The sequence below is a fragment of the Salvelinus namaycush genome, chromosome 3, assembly GCF_016432855.1.
Source record: "Salvelinus namaycush isolate Seneca chromosome 3, SaNama_1.0, whole genome shotgun sequence".
Classification (NCBI taxonomy): domain Eukaryota; kingdom Metazoa; phylum Chordata; class Actinopteri; order Salmoniformes; family Salmonidae; genus Salvelinus; species Salvelinus namaycush.
The window spans coordinates 67648277-67664453 of NC_052309.1; the positions used below are offsets into that span (position 1 = coordinate 67648277).

At 43.9% G+C, this 16177-nt stretch overlaps 1 protein-coding gene across 1 annotated transcript in view; it reads right to left on the reverse strand.

Moving 5' to 3' along the window:
* The window catches only part of LOC120035669 (protein phosphatase 1 regulatory subunit 1B-like), a 41680-nt gene extending 29824 nt beyond the window's left edge, over positions 1-11856 (reverse strand). The window contains exons 1-2 of the mRNA XM_038982240.1: positions 11742-11856; positions 11305-11484 (exon numbers count right to left, since the gene is read on the reverse strand). Of these exons, the coding sequence (XP_038838168.1) occupies positions 11305-11418 (114 nt within the window). The 5' untranslated portion in view covers positions 11419-11484; positions 11742-11856. The remainder of the gene's footprint in view (positions 1-11304; positions 11485-11741) is intronic.
* Between the last annotated feature and the right edge of the window lie 4321 nt (positions 11857-16177).

Sequence of the window (16177 nt, forward strand, 5' to 3'; positions counted from 1 at the left end):
CAGAAAGCAATGCAGATGTAGAAGCACAGTGGCTAGGAAAAACTCCCTAGAAAGGCCAAAACCTAGGAAGAAACCTAGAGAGAAACCAGGCTCTGAGGGGTGGCCAGTCCTCCTCTGGCTGTGCCAGGTTCAGATTATAACAGTACATGGCCAAGATGTTCAAACGTTCATAGATGACCAGCAGGGTCAGAAAAATTATTATAATAATCACAGTGGTTGTAGAGGGTACATGAGTAAATGTCAGTTGGCTTTTCATAGCCGAGCATTCAGTTAGAGACAGCAGGTGAGGTAGAGAGAGAGTCGAAAACAGCAGGTCCGGGACAAGGCCATGCCTCGAACAAAAGAGATCTCAGAAGACCTATGATTAAGAATTGTTGACTTGCATAAAGCTGGAAAGGGTTAGAAAAGTATCTCTAAAAGCCTTGATGTTCATCAGTCCACGGTAGGACGGTCATCCCCCTCTTCAAAGGGGGAGACACTCTAGACCCAAACTGCTACAGACCTATATCTATCCTACCCTGCCTTTCTAAAGTCTTTGAAAGCCAAGTTAACAAACAGATTACTGACCATTTCGAATGCCACCGTACTTTCTCCGCTATGCAATCTGGTTTCAAAGCTGGTCATGGGTGCACCTCAGCCAGGAAGTACGGCTGCACAAGGTCCTAAACGATATCATAACCGCCATCGATAAGAGACATTACTGTGCAGCCGTATTCATCGACCTGGCCAAGGCTTTCGACTCTGTTAATCACCACATTCTTATCAGCAGACTGAACAGCCTTGGTTTCTCAAATGATTGCCTCGCCTGGTTCATCAACTACTTCTCTGATAGAGTTCAGTGTGTCAAATCGGAGGGCCTGTTGTCCGGACCTCTGACAGTCTCTATGGGGGTGCCACAGGGTTCAATTCTCGGGTAGACTCTCTTCTCTGTATACATCAATGATGTCGCTCTTGCTGCTGGTGATTTTCTGATTCACCTCTACGCAGACGACACCATTCTGTATACCTCTGGCCCTTCTTTGGACACTGTGTTAACTAACCTCCAGACGAGCTTCAATGCCATACAACGCTCCTTCCGTGGCCTTCAACTGCTCTTAAATGCAAGTAAAACTAAATGCATGCTCTTCAACCGATCGCTGCCCGCACCTGCCCAACCGTCCAGCATCACTACTCTGGACGGTTCGGACTTAGAATATGTGGACAACTACAAATACCTAGGTTTCTGGTTAGACTATAAACTCTCTTTCCAGACTCACATTAAGCATCTCCAATCCAAAATTAAATCTAGAATCGGCTTCCTATTTTGCAACAAAGCATCCTTCACTCATGCTGCCAAACATACCCTCGTAAAACTGACCATCCTACCAATCCTCGACTTCGGCGATGTCATTTACAATATAGCCTCCAACACTCTACTCAACAAATTGGATGCAGTCTATCACAGTGCCATCCATTTTGTCACGAAAGCCCCATATACTACCTACCACTGCGACCTGTATGCTCGCGTTGGCTGGCCCTCGCTTCATACTCGTCGCCAAACCCACTGGCTCCAGGTCATCTACAAGTCTCTGCTAGGTAAAGCCCTGCCTTATCTCAGCTCACTGATCACCATAGCAGCACCCACCCGTTGCACGCGCTCCAGCAGGTATATCTCACTGGTCACCCCCAAAGCCAATTCTTCCTTTGGCCGCCTTTCCTTCCAGTTCTCTGCTGCCAATGACTGGAATGAACTGCAAAAAACACTGAGGCTCACTCACTAGCTTTAAGCACCAGCTGTCAGAGCAGCTCACAGATCACTGCACCTGTACATAGCTCATCTGTAAATAGCCCATCCAACTACCTCATCCTCATACTGTATTAATGTATTTATTTATCTTGCTCCTTTGCACCCCAGTATCTCTACTTGCACATTCATCTTCTGCACATTTACCATTCCAGTGTTTAATTGCTATATTGTAATTACTTCGCCACCATGGCCTATTTATTGCCTTACCCCCCTTATCCTACCTCATTTGCACATTCTGTAAATATACTTTTTATACTGTATTATTGACTGTATGTTTGTTTATTCCATGTGTAACTCTGTGTTGTTGTATGTGTCGAACTGCTTTGCTTTATCTTGGCCAGGTCGCAGTTGCAAATGAGAACTTGTTCTCAACTAGCCTACCTGGTTAAATAAAGATTAAATAAAAATAAATAAAAAAGACAAATTGTCTATAAATGGAGAAAGTTCAGCACTGTCGCTACTCTCCCTAGGAGTGGCCGTCCTGCAAAGTTGACTGCAAGAACACAGCGCAGAATGCTCAATGAGGTTAAGAAGAATCCTAGAGTGTCAGCTAAAGACTTACAGAAATCTCTGGAACATGCTAACATCTCTGTTGATGAGTCTACGATACGTAAAACACTAAACAAGAAGGGTGTTCATGGGAGGACACCACGGAAGAAGCCACTGCTGTTCAAAATAAACATTGCTGCACGTCTGAAGTTTGCAAAAGTGCACCTGGATGTTCCACAGAGCTACTGGCAAAATATTCTGTGGACAGATGAAACTACAGTTGAGCTGTTTGGAAGGAACACACAACACTATGTGTGGAGAGAAAAAAGGCACAGCACAGCACACCAACATCAAAACCTCATCCCAACTGTAAAGTATGATGGAGGGAGCATCATGGTTTGGGGCTGCTTTGCTGCCTCAGGGCCTGGACAGCTTGCTATCATCGACGGAAAAATGAATTCCCAAGTTTATCAAGACATTTTGCAGGAGAATGTTATGCTATCTGTCCGCCAATTGAAGCTCAGCAGAAGTTGGGTGATGCAACAGGACAACGACCCAAAACACAGAAGTAACTCAACAACAGAATGGCTTTAACAGAAGAAAATACGACTTCTGGAGTGGCCCAGTCAGAGTCCTGACCTCAACCCGATTGAGATGCTGTGGCATGACCTCAAGAGAGCAGTTCACACCACATCCCAAGAATATTGCTAAACTGAAACAGTTCTGTAAAGAGGAATAGTCCAAAATTCCTCCTGACCGTTGTGCAAATCTGATCCGCAACTACAGAAAACGTTTGGTTGAGGTTATTGCTGCCAAAGGAGGGTCAATCAGTTATTAAATCCAAGGGTTCACATAGTTTTCCACCCTGCATTGTGAATGTTTACACGGTGTGTTCAATAAAGACATGAAAACGTATAATTGCTTATGTGTTATTCGTTTAAGCAGACTGTGTTTCGTTTATTGTTGTGACCTAGATGAAGATCAGATCAAATTGTATGACCAATTTATACAGAAATACAGGTATTTCCAAAGGGTTCACATACTTTTTCTTGCCACTGTAAACCCAGACCCCTGTCAACAGTTCTTAGTCCTGGTACTGACCGAACCCTCTGATCCACTCCTGGTAGGATCAGCTAGCATGACAGATCCAGACCCCCACCACTGTTGTTTGCAACAGAGCTGTAAGATCATAATCCTTCCTCTCTCTCCCCTCAACGGAAATGGTACTGCTGTTATTGTCACAGCAGCAGGGTGCACTGCTGAGAGCCTGTAGCTCACAGGCTGGCTGACTGACTGACTGGAGTGGATGGGTAGTACAAGAGTGCACAAGACAACCTACTACGTGGATGTGCATGTTTAGAATAGGGTCTGAGATTATGTAAATTAATGCATTTTACTGAAATTATATTCAGAGGCATTGGGTAATCATTTCACAGGATGTAATGTTAATTCCTATGGAGTTGACATTTAGGTAGGCCGTGCTAGGTGTGATTTATGGAGAGCGCTGTTGCAGTGTTGTATATGTGTGTACCCAAATCCAACAGGCAACAGGGAGCTCGTTTATCATAACACAGGGTTGGGTGGTAGCATTTTAACAGTGCACGCACGCATGCGCACACACACACACACACACACACACACACACACACACACACACACACACACACACACACACACACACACACACACACACACACACACACACACACACACACACACACACACACGTTACATCATAATAAGCCCCCATGCTCTTGAAGTGCTCTCTGGTTGATCTTTTGATGACTGTGTGCAGTGTCATCACACCACAAATCACTCTGCCTACTTTCAATATTTGTGCTTCACCTGTTTATACAACACCTGCAGACTCAGAGGACAGGCACACACAAGTATGACTACATACAGTCACACAAAAGGAATAGGTCTGCTACACTACACAAGAGAGAAACATCCATATTGACTACAGTTAAATAATGAGAGAGAGAAGCCACATGGAAAAGATTGATCATAGGAAGCATGTAAAGGACAACAGAATATCAATCAGCCTGAGTTTATTAATAATAGTCTATCAATGAGTTTCAATTAAAAAGAGGAGCAGTATTAGTATGGGATTCACTTTCCTAATAGAATAAGATCGAATCTAGATATGCAAATGTACACCCTCACAGCCAGGGTTGGGGAGTAACTGATAACATGTAATCTGATTCTAAAATAAATACTGTATCGGTTACGTTACCAGCAAAAAAGATTGTAATCAGATTACAGATACTTTTTGGGAAAAAAATAGATGATTACTTCTTGGATGACTTTTAAATTCTGAAAGGATGTTAGCGAAAAAATACATTATGACACCTTTCTGTTTTCTCAATGACATTCAATTCAGCATTGAAAAATGGCACAAGTTTAAAGTTTGTTCCACCTGAGCGAGCGTGATCACAAGTCAGAGACCCCTATGATGACACACCAAAATAATGTGTTTGATGGATCCTTTTTGTCTTCTTCGAATGCCTCTTAAAACTTCTCTAGGGTAGGGGGCAAACCTTGCAGTTTTGTCATGAAATGCTTTCCAAATTTGTATATGAATTCCTACAATTTATAGTTGGTTTGAGGTTTTAAGTCATTGAAATTTGGAGATATTCAAATGTAATATATTGTCGCATGTACATTGTGTAATTTACCAATGGTCCCTATCTAGCCCCATAGTGATATCCAAAGTCAACCCAAATTTACCACGATTGCGTCACCTAAAGCTACACTCCGAATTGATGATTACTTGTGTGCTGCCAGCTGTGGGCAGGATTGAAACAAACCCAACCTTAATGTACGTCAAGACCACAAGTCTCACAAAACTAAATTTTGGACGAGACTGACTTGATGACCAAAATTATCCTATTTACACTTTGTAGTGTGGCCAATTTTGACAGTAGAATAACTGTGTCTGACTCATATCGACGCCACATAGGCCAATATCTAAATGAGAAGTTGTTTTTTAGAGGCAGTTGCTCTTTAACTTCTTGACGCTAGGGTCAGATTTTTTTTATTTTTTTAAAAACGTTCCCAAGGTAAACGGACTATTTCTCAGGTCCAGATCGTAGAATATGCATATAATTTACAGATTAGGATAGAAAACACTCCAACGTTTCCAAAACTGTCAAAATATTGTCTGTGAGTATAACAAAACTGATTTTGCAGGCGAAAACCTGAGGAAATCTAACCCGGAAGTGATTTTTTTTAAATCTGTGTTTCATTTCCCGTCTTTCTTCCATTTAAAGGGGTATCAACCAGATTCCTTTTCCAATCGCTTCCTCAGGCTGTGACCAGGCTTTAGACATAGTTTCAGGCTTTTATTTTGAAAAATGAGCGAGATTTTTCAAAACTAGTCAGGTGTCCTTTGATTAGTTCCTGCGCGCGAGAGGGGTAGCTCTCCATTTTCTTTCTCTCTTTTATTGAATAGGTTACGGTCCGGTTTAAATATTATCGATTATGTATGTTAAAAACAACCTGAAGATTGATTATAAAAAACATTTGACATGTTTCTACGAATATTACGGATACTTTTTGGAATTTTCGCCGAACGGAACGAGGCTGTAGTTTTCTGAACATAACGCGCAACCCAAATGGCGTTTTTTTGTTATAAAAGTAATATTTATCGAACAAAAATAACATTTGTTGTGTAACTGGGAGTCTCGTGAGTGCAAACATCCGAAGATTATCAAAGGTAAGAGATTAATTTTATTGCTTTTCTGACTTTCGTGACCATGCTAATTTGGGGCTGGCTGTTCTAGCATTAATTGATACACTCACAAAAGCTTGGATTGCTTTCGCTGTAAAGCATATTTTCAAAATCTGACACGATAAGTGGATTAACAACAAGCTAAGCTGTGTTTTGGTATATTTCACTTGTGATTGCATGATTATAAATATTTTTAGTAATATTTTGCGCCCTGCAATTCAGCGGTTGTTTAGGAAAATCATCCCGCTAAAGGGATCTGTAGCGCAGAGAGGTTAAGGTAGACATACAGACGCACACTTCAAATTAACACAACAAAACAAAATGGTGTAAGTAAAAAAAAATAAGGCCTTATTGGTATGGGCATGATTAAGCCATTGTGTTCTATATTTTTTGTTGTTACTGTGGGACAATAGTATATAATTAATAACAGCTGTTACTTTGTAATGTATCACACATTTGGCAATCCATAGTGCTTTGATCACACCAGCCAAATCAATTCCACTAATGCTGTTATTGATAACAAGACACTCATCAACAAGAGCTCTGGTGATGATGTTAGAGAGGGGGGGAAAGCACTGCCTTTTTTTGTGAATGAGGTATAACTAATGCAACACCTTAATAAGCATAAAATATTTCACTACTATTTTAATTTACAGGAATACTCATCGTTAGAAACAGCCCATTGGCAGATAAACTGCATTAACGAATCACCTCTGGATTAGAACCCACTCCGGTGACATGACACACACATGCAGCCTAAATGATCATGATGTCTTACCAACCCAGAATGCTCTGTGCTCTCCGCTGAGAAGCTCTGGTTAGGAGTGCATATTGACAGTCCATCAGATCCACAGTGTTACCACACAAACACTCGCTGAACCAAAGGTTGCTGTGTGACGCCCAGCCAGAGGAAGGGCACGTAACTCAGGAGAGTGAGGTGGGGCGAGGGTTTTCACCCTTCCACCCCAACAGAGTCTCTCTATCCCATCTGCTGGATTCATTTAGATTGGACCTAAAATAGGTGACCGGGCGGTTGTTGCCCTTTGGTGTACTTTGATACCCTTGGTCCCCTGAGTTTATCTATCAATCCATAGGATCAGAGGTGGATTGACATTAGGATTAGTATGGAGAGGGCTCGTGTTGTGTGTTTAGTCCATAGACGGATGGGACGGGCCGACTCACTGTGAGTGAATCAACTGGAGCCTCTCAGTCTGACCGATGACCCTAATCTGTGTCCATTATGAACATTCCCCCACACCAGTCCCTCCCAGAGCATTACATGGGGGAATACAGAGGTTAAAAACACGCTGCTATGTGCTGTTGATCCAGTACTGTAGGCCACCACAATGACTTTTGTGACACAAGAGTTGCATTACATTTTTCCCTATTAAAATCGTACATTTCATTTGGGAAAATCTTAGAGCGTGGATGGACACATCTAATGTTGAAACGACTGTCAAGAAAAACAAATCTTATCTGCATGAAGTTTCCCTAAAACAGATGTTGAGTGGTCATAGCCTACACGTGTACCAAGCCAGTGGACGTGCTGGGGTCTGTCTAGTTGGTCTGAGTGTTAAGTGTGAATGAGGCCATGCGGTAGGGCGACCAGACGTCCCCGATTTCTTGGGACAGTCCCCGATTTTGGTGAGCTGTCCCCGACCAGAGCTGTCCCCAGAAATGTCCCCGATTGGCCCTCAGAAAGAAAAAAGCAACTCTGGAGTTAAATTGAGTCTGATATTTCAATAATCCAACGCTGTATCCAATCAGATTTGCATGTAAAAATGTTGTCTGTCCCTGTACCAAACTTGTTTGCTCCCGTGGCTTCGCCATAGCCCTTTTATGAGAATGTTCAGCCAAACATTTGATCAGTGATACATTTTAACCACTGAACCAAACTTGAAAACTACTAGATAGTCTAGGATGGGTAATCCATTACTGTGTTATAATTACTACAAGTATTTGAAGGGACTATAGTGAAAATGTATTAAATATAGTTCCATGACATTGTTTTTATAATTTTTTCGCGCCGCTAGCTACAACAAAAATGTACGGTTTTCATATCCAAATTCTGGTCACCTTATCGTGGGGCATGTTTCTGTGCTCTTTCTCTCTCTCTCGCTCTCTCGCTCTCTCTCTGTCTGACTCAGGTCCAGGGCACAGAAATCGGGATCCTGGAGCCACTCATACATTGACACATGTGCAAGCTAGCGCCTATGCAAACGACCCAACCACACGGAGACATTCCTCCATTAAAACAGTGACCTTTCAGAGGTGATCTGTGAGGGAGGCTGTGGAACGTTGCTGTGCGGTCGGTCGTCATGGAAACAACCCTGAGGTAGTATACAACCGGTCATTGTGACGGTGCTGTTTGTTAAATCATGTTAGCTGTGCTTCAGGGTAAATGGCTCCTATGGGTCTCTGCTAGTTTTGTATACTAACTGTACTGCAGTCTATGTAGTTAGAGTTGATAGCTGTCATTAAAACTGGGGCGCTAACATAATTGAAGTGATTTGTGTATCAAACCCCCTGTCACGTTCCTGACCTGTTTTCTCTTGTTTTTGTATGTGTTTAGTTGGTCAGGGCGTGAGTTGGGGTGGGCATTCTATGTTTTGTGTTTCTATGTTTAGGTCAGTAGTAATTAGCCTTATATGGTTCTCAATCAGGGACAGGTGTTTGACGTTTCCTCTGATTGAGAACCATATAAAGGTAGGCTGTTCACACTGTTTGTTTGTGGGTGGTTGTCTTCCGTGTCTGTGTATGTTGCACCATACGGGACTGTTTCGGTTTGTTCGTTCGTTTGTTGTAGTCTGTACCTGTTCGTGCGTTCTTCGTGTTATATGTAAGTTCTCATGTTTTAGGTCAGTCTACGTTCGTTTGTTATTTTGTAGTTTGTTGAAGTGTTTTCGGGTTTCGTCTTTTCTTTAATAAACTTCATTATGTCCAATTATCACGCTGCGCTTTGGTCCAATCCCTACTCCTCCTCTTCTTCGGAAGAAGAGGAGGACACCCGTTACACCCCCTTAGCAAACACTGGCCTTGGGTGTGTTTGTGTGTTTGTATACATGCGTGGATGTGTTTAATGCTGTGGGATAATGAGGGTCTCATTAACTATGCCCACCCCATTGTCCCTGGGGCCCCAAAACTAACCACTGCTAGATTGTATCTTCAGTAATACACACACACACAGCTGTGAAACATCCTCCACTCTTCCCAAACTCCCTTTTGTTGTTCCTGTGACAGTATGCTTGTGTGGTATAGTAACTACACACACCTCAACACTCGCCCACAAACACACAAGTTAGCTCGTACACATGGGTACTTACATTCAATCACACACACACAAACAACACAACTCACAGACAGCAGTCCCTTCATGGAGCCCCTCCCAGAGTAGAGTACAGTTGTCACGGGTGTGTGTGACTCGGGTGGGAAAAGTCGATGTTTTCTATTTCTTTGTTTTTTGTCGTGTGTGTGTGTGTTTCCCAATCAGAGGCAACTGTCTATCGTTGTCTCTGATTGGGGATCATGAATAAGTTGTCATTTTCCTTTTGGGTTTTGTGGGATCTTGTTTTCTGTTTTGTGGTCTGTGCCTGAGAACTGTGCGCTTTCGTTTCCACTTTGGTTATTTTGTTTGAGTGTTTTTTGAAAATAAAAATCATGAACACTTTCCACACTGCGCTTCGGTCCACTCCTTTCGACGAGAGTCGTAACAACAGTCAGCACCATTTAACCTGCACCTCTCTTTAGATGTGAATGTTACTGTGGACTTTACTGTAAACTATCTGAACTGCTTTCAAATAAACCAGATGACCCCAGCCTCTGCTCTCCGGATGGGGGTGCCAGCCAGACACGATGCCCCATGGAGGGTGCGGGGGCAGGCCAGCCAGCTGGCCCCACAGGAGGCTCTGGCCAAAGGCAAAGGCCAGGGTCAGCCTGCCTGCAGCTGCAGGCTGAGAGAAATCATCTATCACAACATCTGATGTAAGGGGAGATTGAGCAACAGTTCCTCTGAGAAAAAGGAAGAAAGAGAGCCATCAACAGAAAACAGAAAAACGTTGACTAACAGACCAGAGGGTTTTAACACTTCTCTAAGAGAGAGAGAGGGTTTCAGGGCTGAAGCAGAGAAGGCCGTTGGACAGGGAGAGGAGATCTTGGGTTCACATCCCAAGATATTTGAGTGCTGCAGTCGTGCCCTTGAGTCAGAGACTGTACAGTGTAAGTGATTCAATCAGGCTAAAGCATGGAGACGGTGCCAAACTATTAGCTGATGTGAGATAGAGCTCTGTAACAGGGACAGCAGACTGACACCAGACAGGTGAAAGTGAGAGAAAACAGGTTGTGCCTTTTTCTCTACACTCCTTCATCGTATAGCGTTCTTGTCTTCCTCTCTCTCTATTTCTCTCTCTCTCTCTCGCGCTCTCTCTCTCTGCATCTTTTGAGGCTGAGCCACTGGCCTGGATCTCACACAGCATCAACCAACTCCTACTTTGACCCACTTTCTCCTGGACTAAAATTGAACACACTGTCGACAGGCTGCAGGGCCAAGGAGAAGAACCAGAATTGTCCCGTTCCATCTTTTATGACTACAGGCAAACGGCAGAAAAGAACCAGGCAAGACAGGGAAACAGACTGTACAAACTGAGCAGTGAATAGAAGAAGTGAAGTTAGAAGGACAATCAGTCCAAAAGAAAATCTGTCAGACCAAGACAAATATTAGTCACTTGTATAATCATTAACTACAGTTCTGTGACTACAACGATATAACAAAGCATGGTTGACTTTTATACGGTTTAACTGGCCACAGTGATAACATTCAGCGACAACGGGACACATAGTTAAATCGGCCCGAAGACAAAAGTATGAGAAACAGCAGAGAAGGAGATGACAACACTGTGTTCTCAACCGTGTGGCGGAAAAAGAGAGGATCAGGCCACAGATCAAGATACAACAACAAAAAAGAGAAGTCACACTGCAGATGAGACTGACGGTCCAATATGGCGTAGTTTGTCCCAGTCTGGTAAAACACAAGTTCCAATCCTGACAATGACCATGATCAACTATAAGTTATATCCCGCAGCTTGGCTGTGAGGTCGAACATCTGTAGCACACGTGCGTAACACGAGAAACTGATGATGCATACAAGAAAGCACACTAGACACACAGATCAGACGCAACACACACAGAACACGATGAACACACACACACACACATAGGTAACTGAGGACAAGCTAAACACATACTGACTGTACACACACAGACACTGTTCTACCCGGGTCAAACCAATTCTCTCACTTACCATCTCTACTTGCCGGGGGTCCAGTTGGGTGGGTGCCGAGGACTGCACAGCAAAGTGGATCTTCCTGCTCTCCTTGCACTCGTCCCCAACCTCATCCGACGCAGAGGGATCCATGGCTGTGTCTATGTCCCGGGGGGGTCACTCTCTCACCAGGCACCAAGCTCTGCTCCACTAGGCTCCCTGGAGGAAGGTCCCAACACAACACACTGTACAGCTGTCCTGCTTCTGCTGGGTCTACCTCACTCTCTCTCTATATATATATATATATATATATACACCTCTCTGCCACTGTCTCCTTTCAAAAACAAAACAGATGGAGTTCTCTTTGTTTATCTTTGTCGCTCTCCTCTTTCACTCACGGTCAGCTATTTCTCCTATCCTTTATCTCCCCTGTTCCCTCCCTTCTTCCTCTCTGCCTGTTTCTGTCTGACACTTACTCTTGTTTGACGTTCTAGGTGGTGTGTGTTTATCTCTCTCTCTCTCCTCCCTCTCTTTCCCTCGCTCACAACCTGTGCAACAAGAGTAATTGAGACACGTCCTTAGAGCTGAGAGAGAGAGAGAGAGAGAGAGAGAGAGAGAGAGAGAGAGAGAGAGAGAAGGGGGTGGGACAGAGGCAGGGAGGGGGCGGAGGAAGCTAGAGTGAGGGAGGGAAGAGATGGACCGGAGGGGGGGGGAGTTGTGTTTTTGTATATATTTAAGCTGACGTTGATTTGTAATCAGAAAAAAAAGATAATCTCATCCCATCAGCTGAGCTTCTTTTGGCCTCTGTTTGTGAATGAGAGATTTGTGCTCTCAGAGGGAGAGAGGGGGAGGAGAAAGAGAGAGAGCAGGGGGGGGACAAACAGGGAGAAATAGAGACACAACGGGATATAGAGAGTGGAAAGGAAGAAAGAAAGGATGAAAAACAGAGAGGTGACCGAGCAAAACAAGGAATAAATCATGACAGATGCAGAAGAATCAGCATCAGGCATGGAGGCAGAGAGGCATGTGCTATGACTGGCTGGCTAATTTAGTGAACAGTGGTGCTATGAATATCTGATGGTGACTCATGGCATGCTGGGTACTCATCTAATGAATTTCCATAAAGAACCAGATCTTAGGATGCAGGAAGAATGTTAACAGTCTCATTCCTGTTCTGTTCTGTTCCACAGAGAGCTGCGAATCAGGCGCTGAGATGGTTCAACGGCGAAGGTGCATAAAGATGGAGGAATTCCGATGTTACGTCATTGTTTTTACCACTGGTCCGACAGAGTTCTTCAACGACAGCGCACGACATGGTTCAATGTGCCGGTAAATCGTTTTTTTTCAAATTGCAACTGTCTTGGAGCTAGATTTGGGATCATGTATACTGTGCAAAAGCCGGTGTACAAAAAAAAAAGAGCGACGAAGAGCAATGTACAAGATGGCGAACTGAGCAAACAAGGCATTCGTGGTAAGTACATGGGGGGCTGCCATCTTTATGCACCTTTGCCACTAAAACAACATCTCGGACACATCAGCGTACAAGCTGGGTGGATTTGGCCCCTGGTCAGGGAAGGACTTTGGTTGTATTGGGTTGGGAGTGGGAGTGGGAGTGGGATGAGGGAGACAGCACAGCGGTTGGTGGAGGAGGAGTGCAACTAGGTGACAGAGGGGGCCAGTCAGAGGAGGAACGCTGCCAGCCGTGTTATTCACTCTGCTTACATGTGGGAGGACAGATCGGAAGTTCATCAGTGGGCTTTAGAGCAGCGATTCTCAACTTGTGGGTCACGGGAGGTTTTGAACGGGTCACGGATGTCTGAGTAAAATATAAATATATATACTGTATATATACACTGAACAAAAATATAAACGCAACATGCAATAATTTCAACCATTTTAACTGCATTACAGTTCACATAAGGAAATCAGTCAATTGATATAAATAAATGAGGCCCTACTCTATGGATTTCACATGACTGGGAATACAGATATGCATCTGTTGGTCACAGATACCTTAAAAGAAAGGTAGGGGCGTGGATCAGAAACTAGTCAGTATGTGGTGTGACCACCATTTGCCTCATGCAGCTCGACACATCTCCTTTGCATAGAGTTTATCAGGCTGTTGATTGTGGCCTGTGGAATGTTGTCCCACTTCTCTTCGATGGCTGAAGTTTAGTAGTTGCGGGCCTTTGGATCCCCCACGGGCCTTGGTCCTGGGGCTTCGGCCCCGGTAAGCCCCTGCATTACTCCGGGCCTGAGTTTATTATCGTTCTTCATTAAGAATATCAGAAAACGTGTATTATTGGCAATGAAAGAGGTGGGAATGTTGTTCCCATGTCATATACTTGCTACATTTACTATCAATATAGCATTACAAATAGTTTTCCAGATTGTATTTTGGCGATCATTTTTCGTAATGAGAATATTGGGTCCAGCTGAGACAACCTGGTTCAATTTGGGTCCCGAGGCAAAACAAGTTGAGAAGCATGGCTTTAGAGGGTTTGGCCTCATCCTTCTCTGCACACATCTACCTCCTCTGTTAGCATGTAAGAGTGAAAGAGCCAGGGGCCATTCGGCTATGATCTTGGCAGAATTAGAGCCAGACATCCTGGAAAGAGAATACAAAAAACAGAAATCCGCCATAAAACTCCTGGAAATTACTCTGGCTGCTGCAGGGAACACACATAAACACACACACAGAGAGAGAAGAATGCATCTCCTATGACAGACTGGACAAGTATGTAACTCTACCCTCTCGTAAATGGGTATCTCTATCCATGTGACAGCCAATAGGGCAGGGGTTGACAGTGCTTCTCCCCAAAGTTATTACAGCCCCCCAGAGGCAAGTTCAGCCATGCTCAGCTCAGCTCTGCTCTGGCTCAATGAGCTCAGACTAAGAAGAGTGGAGGTTTGAGAGCTGGTCCCATATAATGACGTAATAGTCAACTATAGAACCTCTGTGGCTGGTCCTGTTAACAGAGAAGATCATACGATGTAAAGAAACGTAGATACCTGCGTACATGGAGATGGCAAGGCTATGGAAAGGTAATGGACCATTGAAACTATAATCCACACCCCCACTCAGTCGGGTCCAAACCTGCCCCACCCTAATTCCTCATGAGCGCCAGCCAAGTGTTCTGTTGGTAATAAGCTGAAGCACCTGGGGTTTGGACGTCAACAGCAACGTAAAATGTGAAATCATTCATTTCTAAGGATCACAGAGAGGCTTTGTCCCAGGACGGCAGGTGTTCTCATAATTTATAACAGGTCACACAGAAAGAGAGTGTTTATCAGTCCTCACTTAAACTCATCCCTCTGCTCTCCACCTACATTACCTACATCGCTGACGCATCACAGCTGGCAAATATTAACTACGTGTTCACATCATACAATGATTCTGATCATGTGGTCGTTATAGGGTATGGGAAGGTAGCACTGGACAGGTGAGGCAGCTAGTTCAAATCCACCTGTGTATCTCCTGCCTTGCTCCTGGACTGAGGATGAGACAGACCATTGTTTAGGCACTATCTACTGGCCTGTCTGTCAGTACAGGGATGGCACTGTGGGAACCAGATGAATATGCATACGGTCATGCGTGCAAGTAGAAACACACACACACCATAATGGTATATGATATGGTAACATGAGTACAAGCACCACTATGAGATCACAGACAGACACAGACAGACAGACAGACAGACAGACAGACAGACAGACAGACAGACAGACAGACAGACAGACAGACAGACAGACAGACAGACAGACAGACAGACAGACAGACAGACAGACAGACAGACAGACAGACAGACAGACAGACAGACAGACAGACAGACAGACACTGAGAGAGAAGGGGAGAGCTAGAGAGAGGGAAAGAGAAAGAAGGGGAGAGAGAGAGAAGGGGAGAGACAGAGTGTGTGAGAGAGTGAGACAGAGAGAGAGAGAGTGAGGGAGAGTGAGACAGGGAGAGAGAGAGAGAGTGAGAGAGGGAGTGAGAGCGAAAGATCTCAGATCTCAGGGAATTAGACCAAAGTTCTCAATTGGTAAAAAATATATAGAGTACTGCACACACTACAACGACTTAGGTTTAAAAATAAGCTCAACTGGACACCTTAATGAGGCAGTAAATGAACTGAGAGAGAAAGCACGCAGGGCATTCTGCGCCATTAAAAAACAAATTCAAATTGAAATACCTATTAAAATTTGGCTAAAACTAATTGAATGTGTCACTGAACCAATTGCACTTTATGGCAGCGAGGTGTGGGGTCCACTTGCAAAACAAGATTTCACCAAATGGGACAAACATCCCATTTAAACCCTGCATGTAGAGTTCTGTAAGATTCTCCTACATGTCCAGAGGAAAACTACAAACAATGCATGCAGTGCAGAATTAGGCCAATATCCACTAATAATTAAAACTCAAAAAAGAGCGATTAAGTTTTGGAAACATCTAAAATACAGTGACCCCCTCTCATATTATTACCAAGCCCTGCAACACCAAGAGCTGAGCAAAGAAAAGAGTCCCCTCATCCAGCTGGTCCTGGGGCTGTCACACACCTGACCTTAGAGAGCTTTTTATGTCTCTATTTTGGTTTGGTCAGGGTGTGATTTGGGGTGGGCATTCTATGTTAATTTTTCTATGTGTTGTATTTCTTTGTTTTGGCCGGGTATGGTTCTCAATCAGGGACAGCTGTCTATCGTTGTCTCTGATTGGGAACCATACTTAGGTAGCATTTTCCCACCTGTGTTTTGTGGGTAGTTATTTTCTGTTGAGTGTTTTCTGCCCCTGACAGGACTGTTTCGTTTTGCACTTTGTTATTTTGTTCTGGTGTTCAGTTTAAATAAAAGTCATGAACACTTACCACGCTGCGCTTTGGTCCGATTCTTCCTCTTCAGACGACGACACCCGTTACAG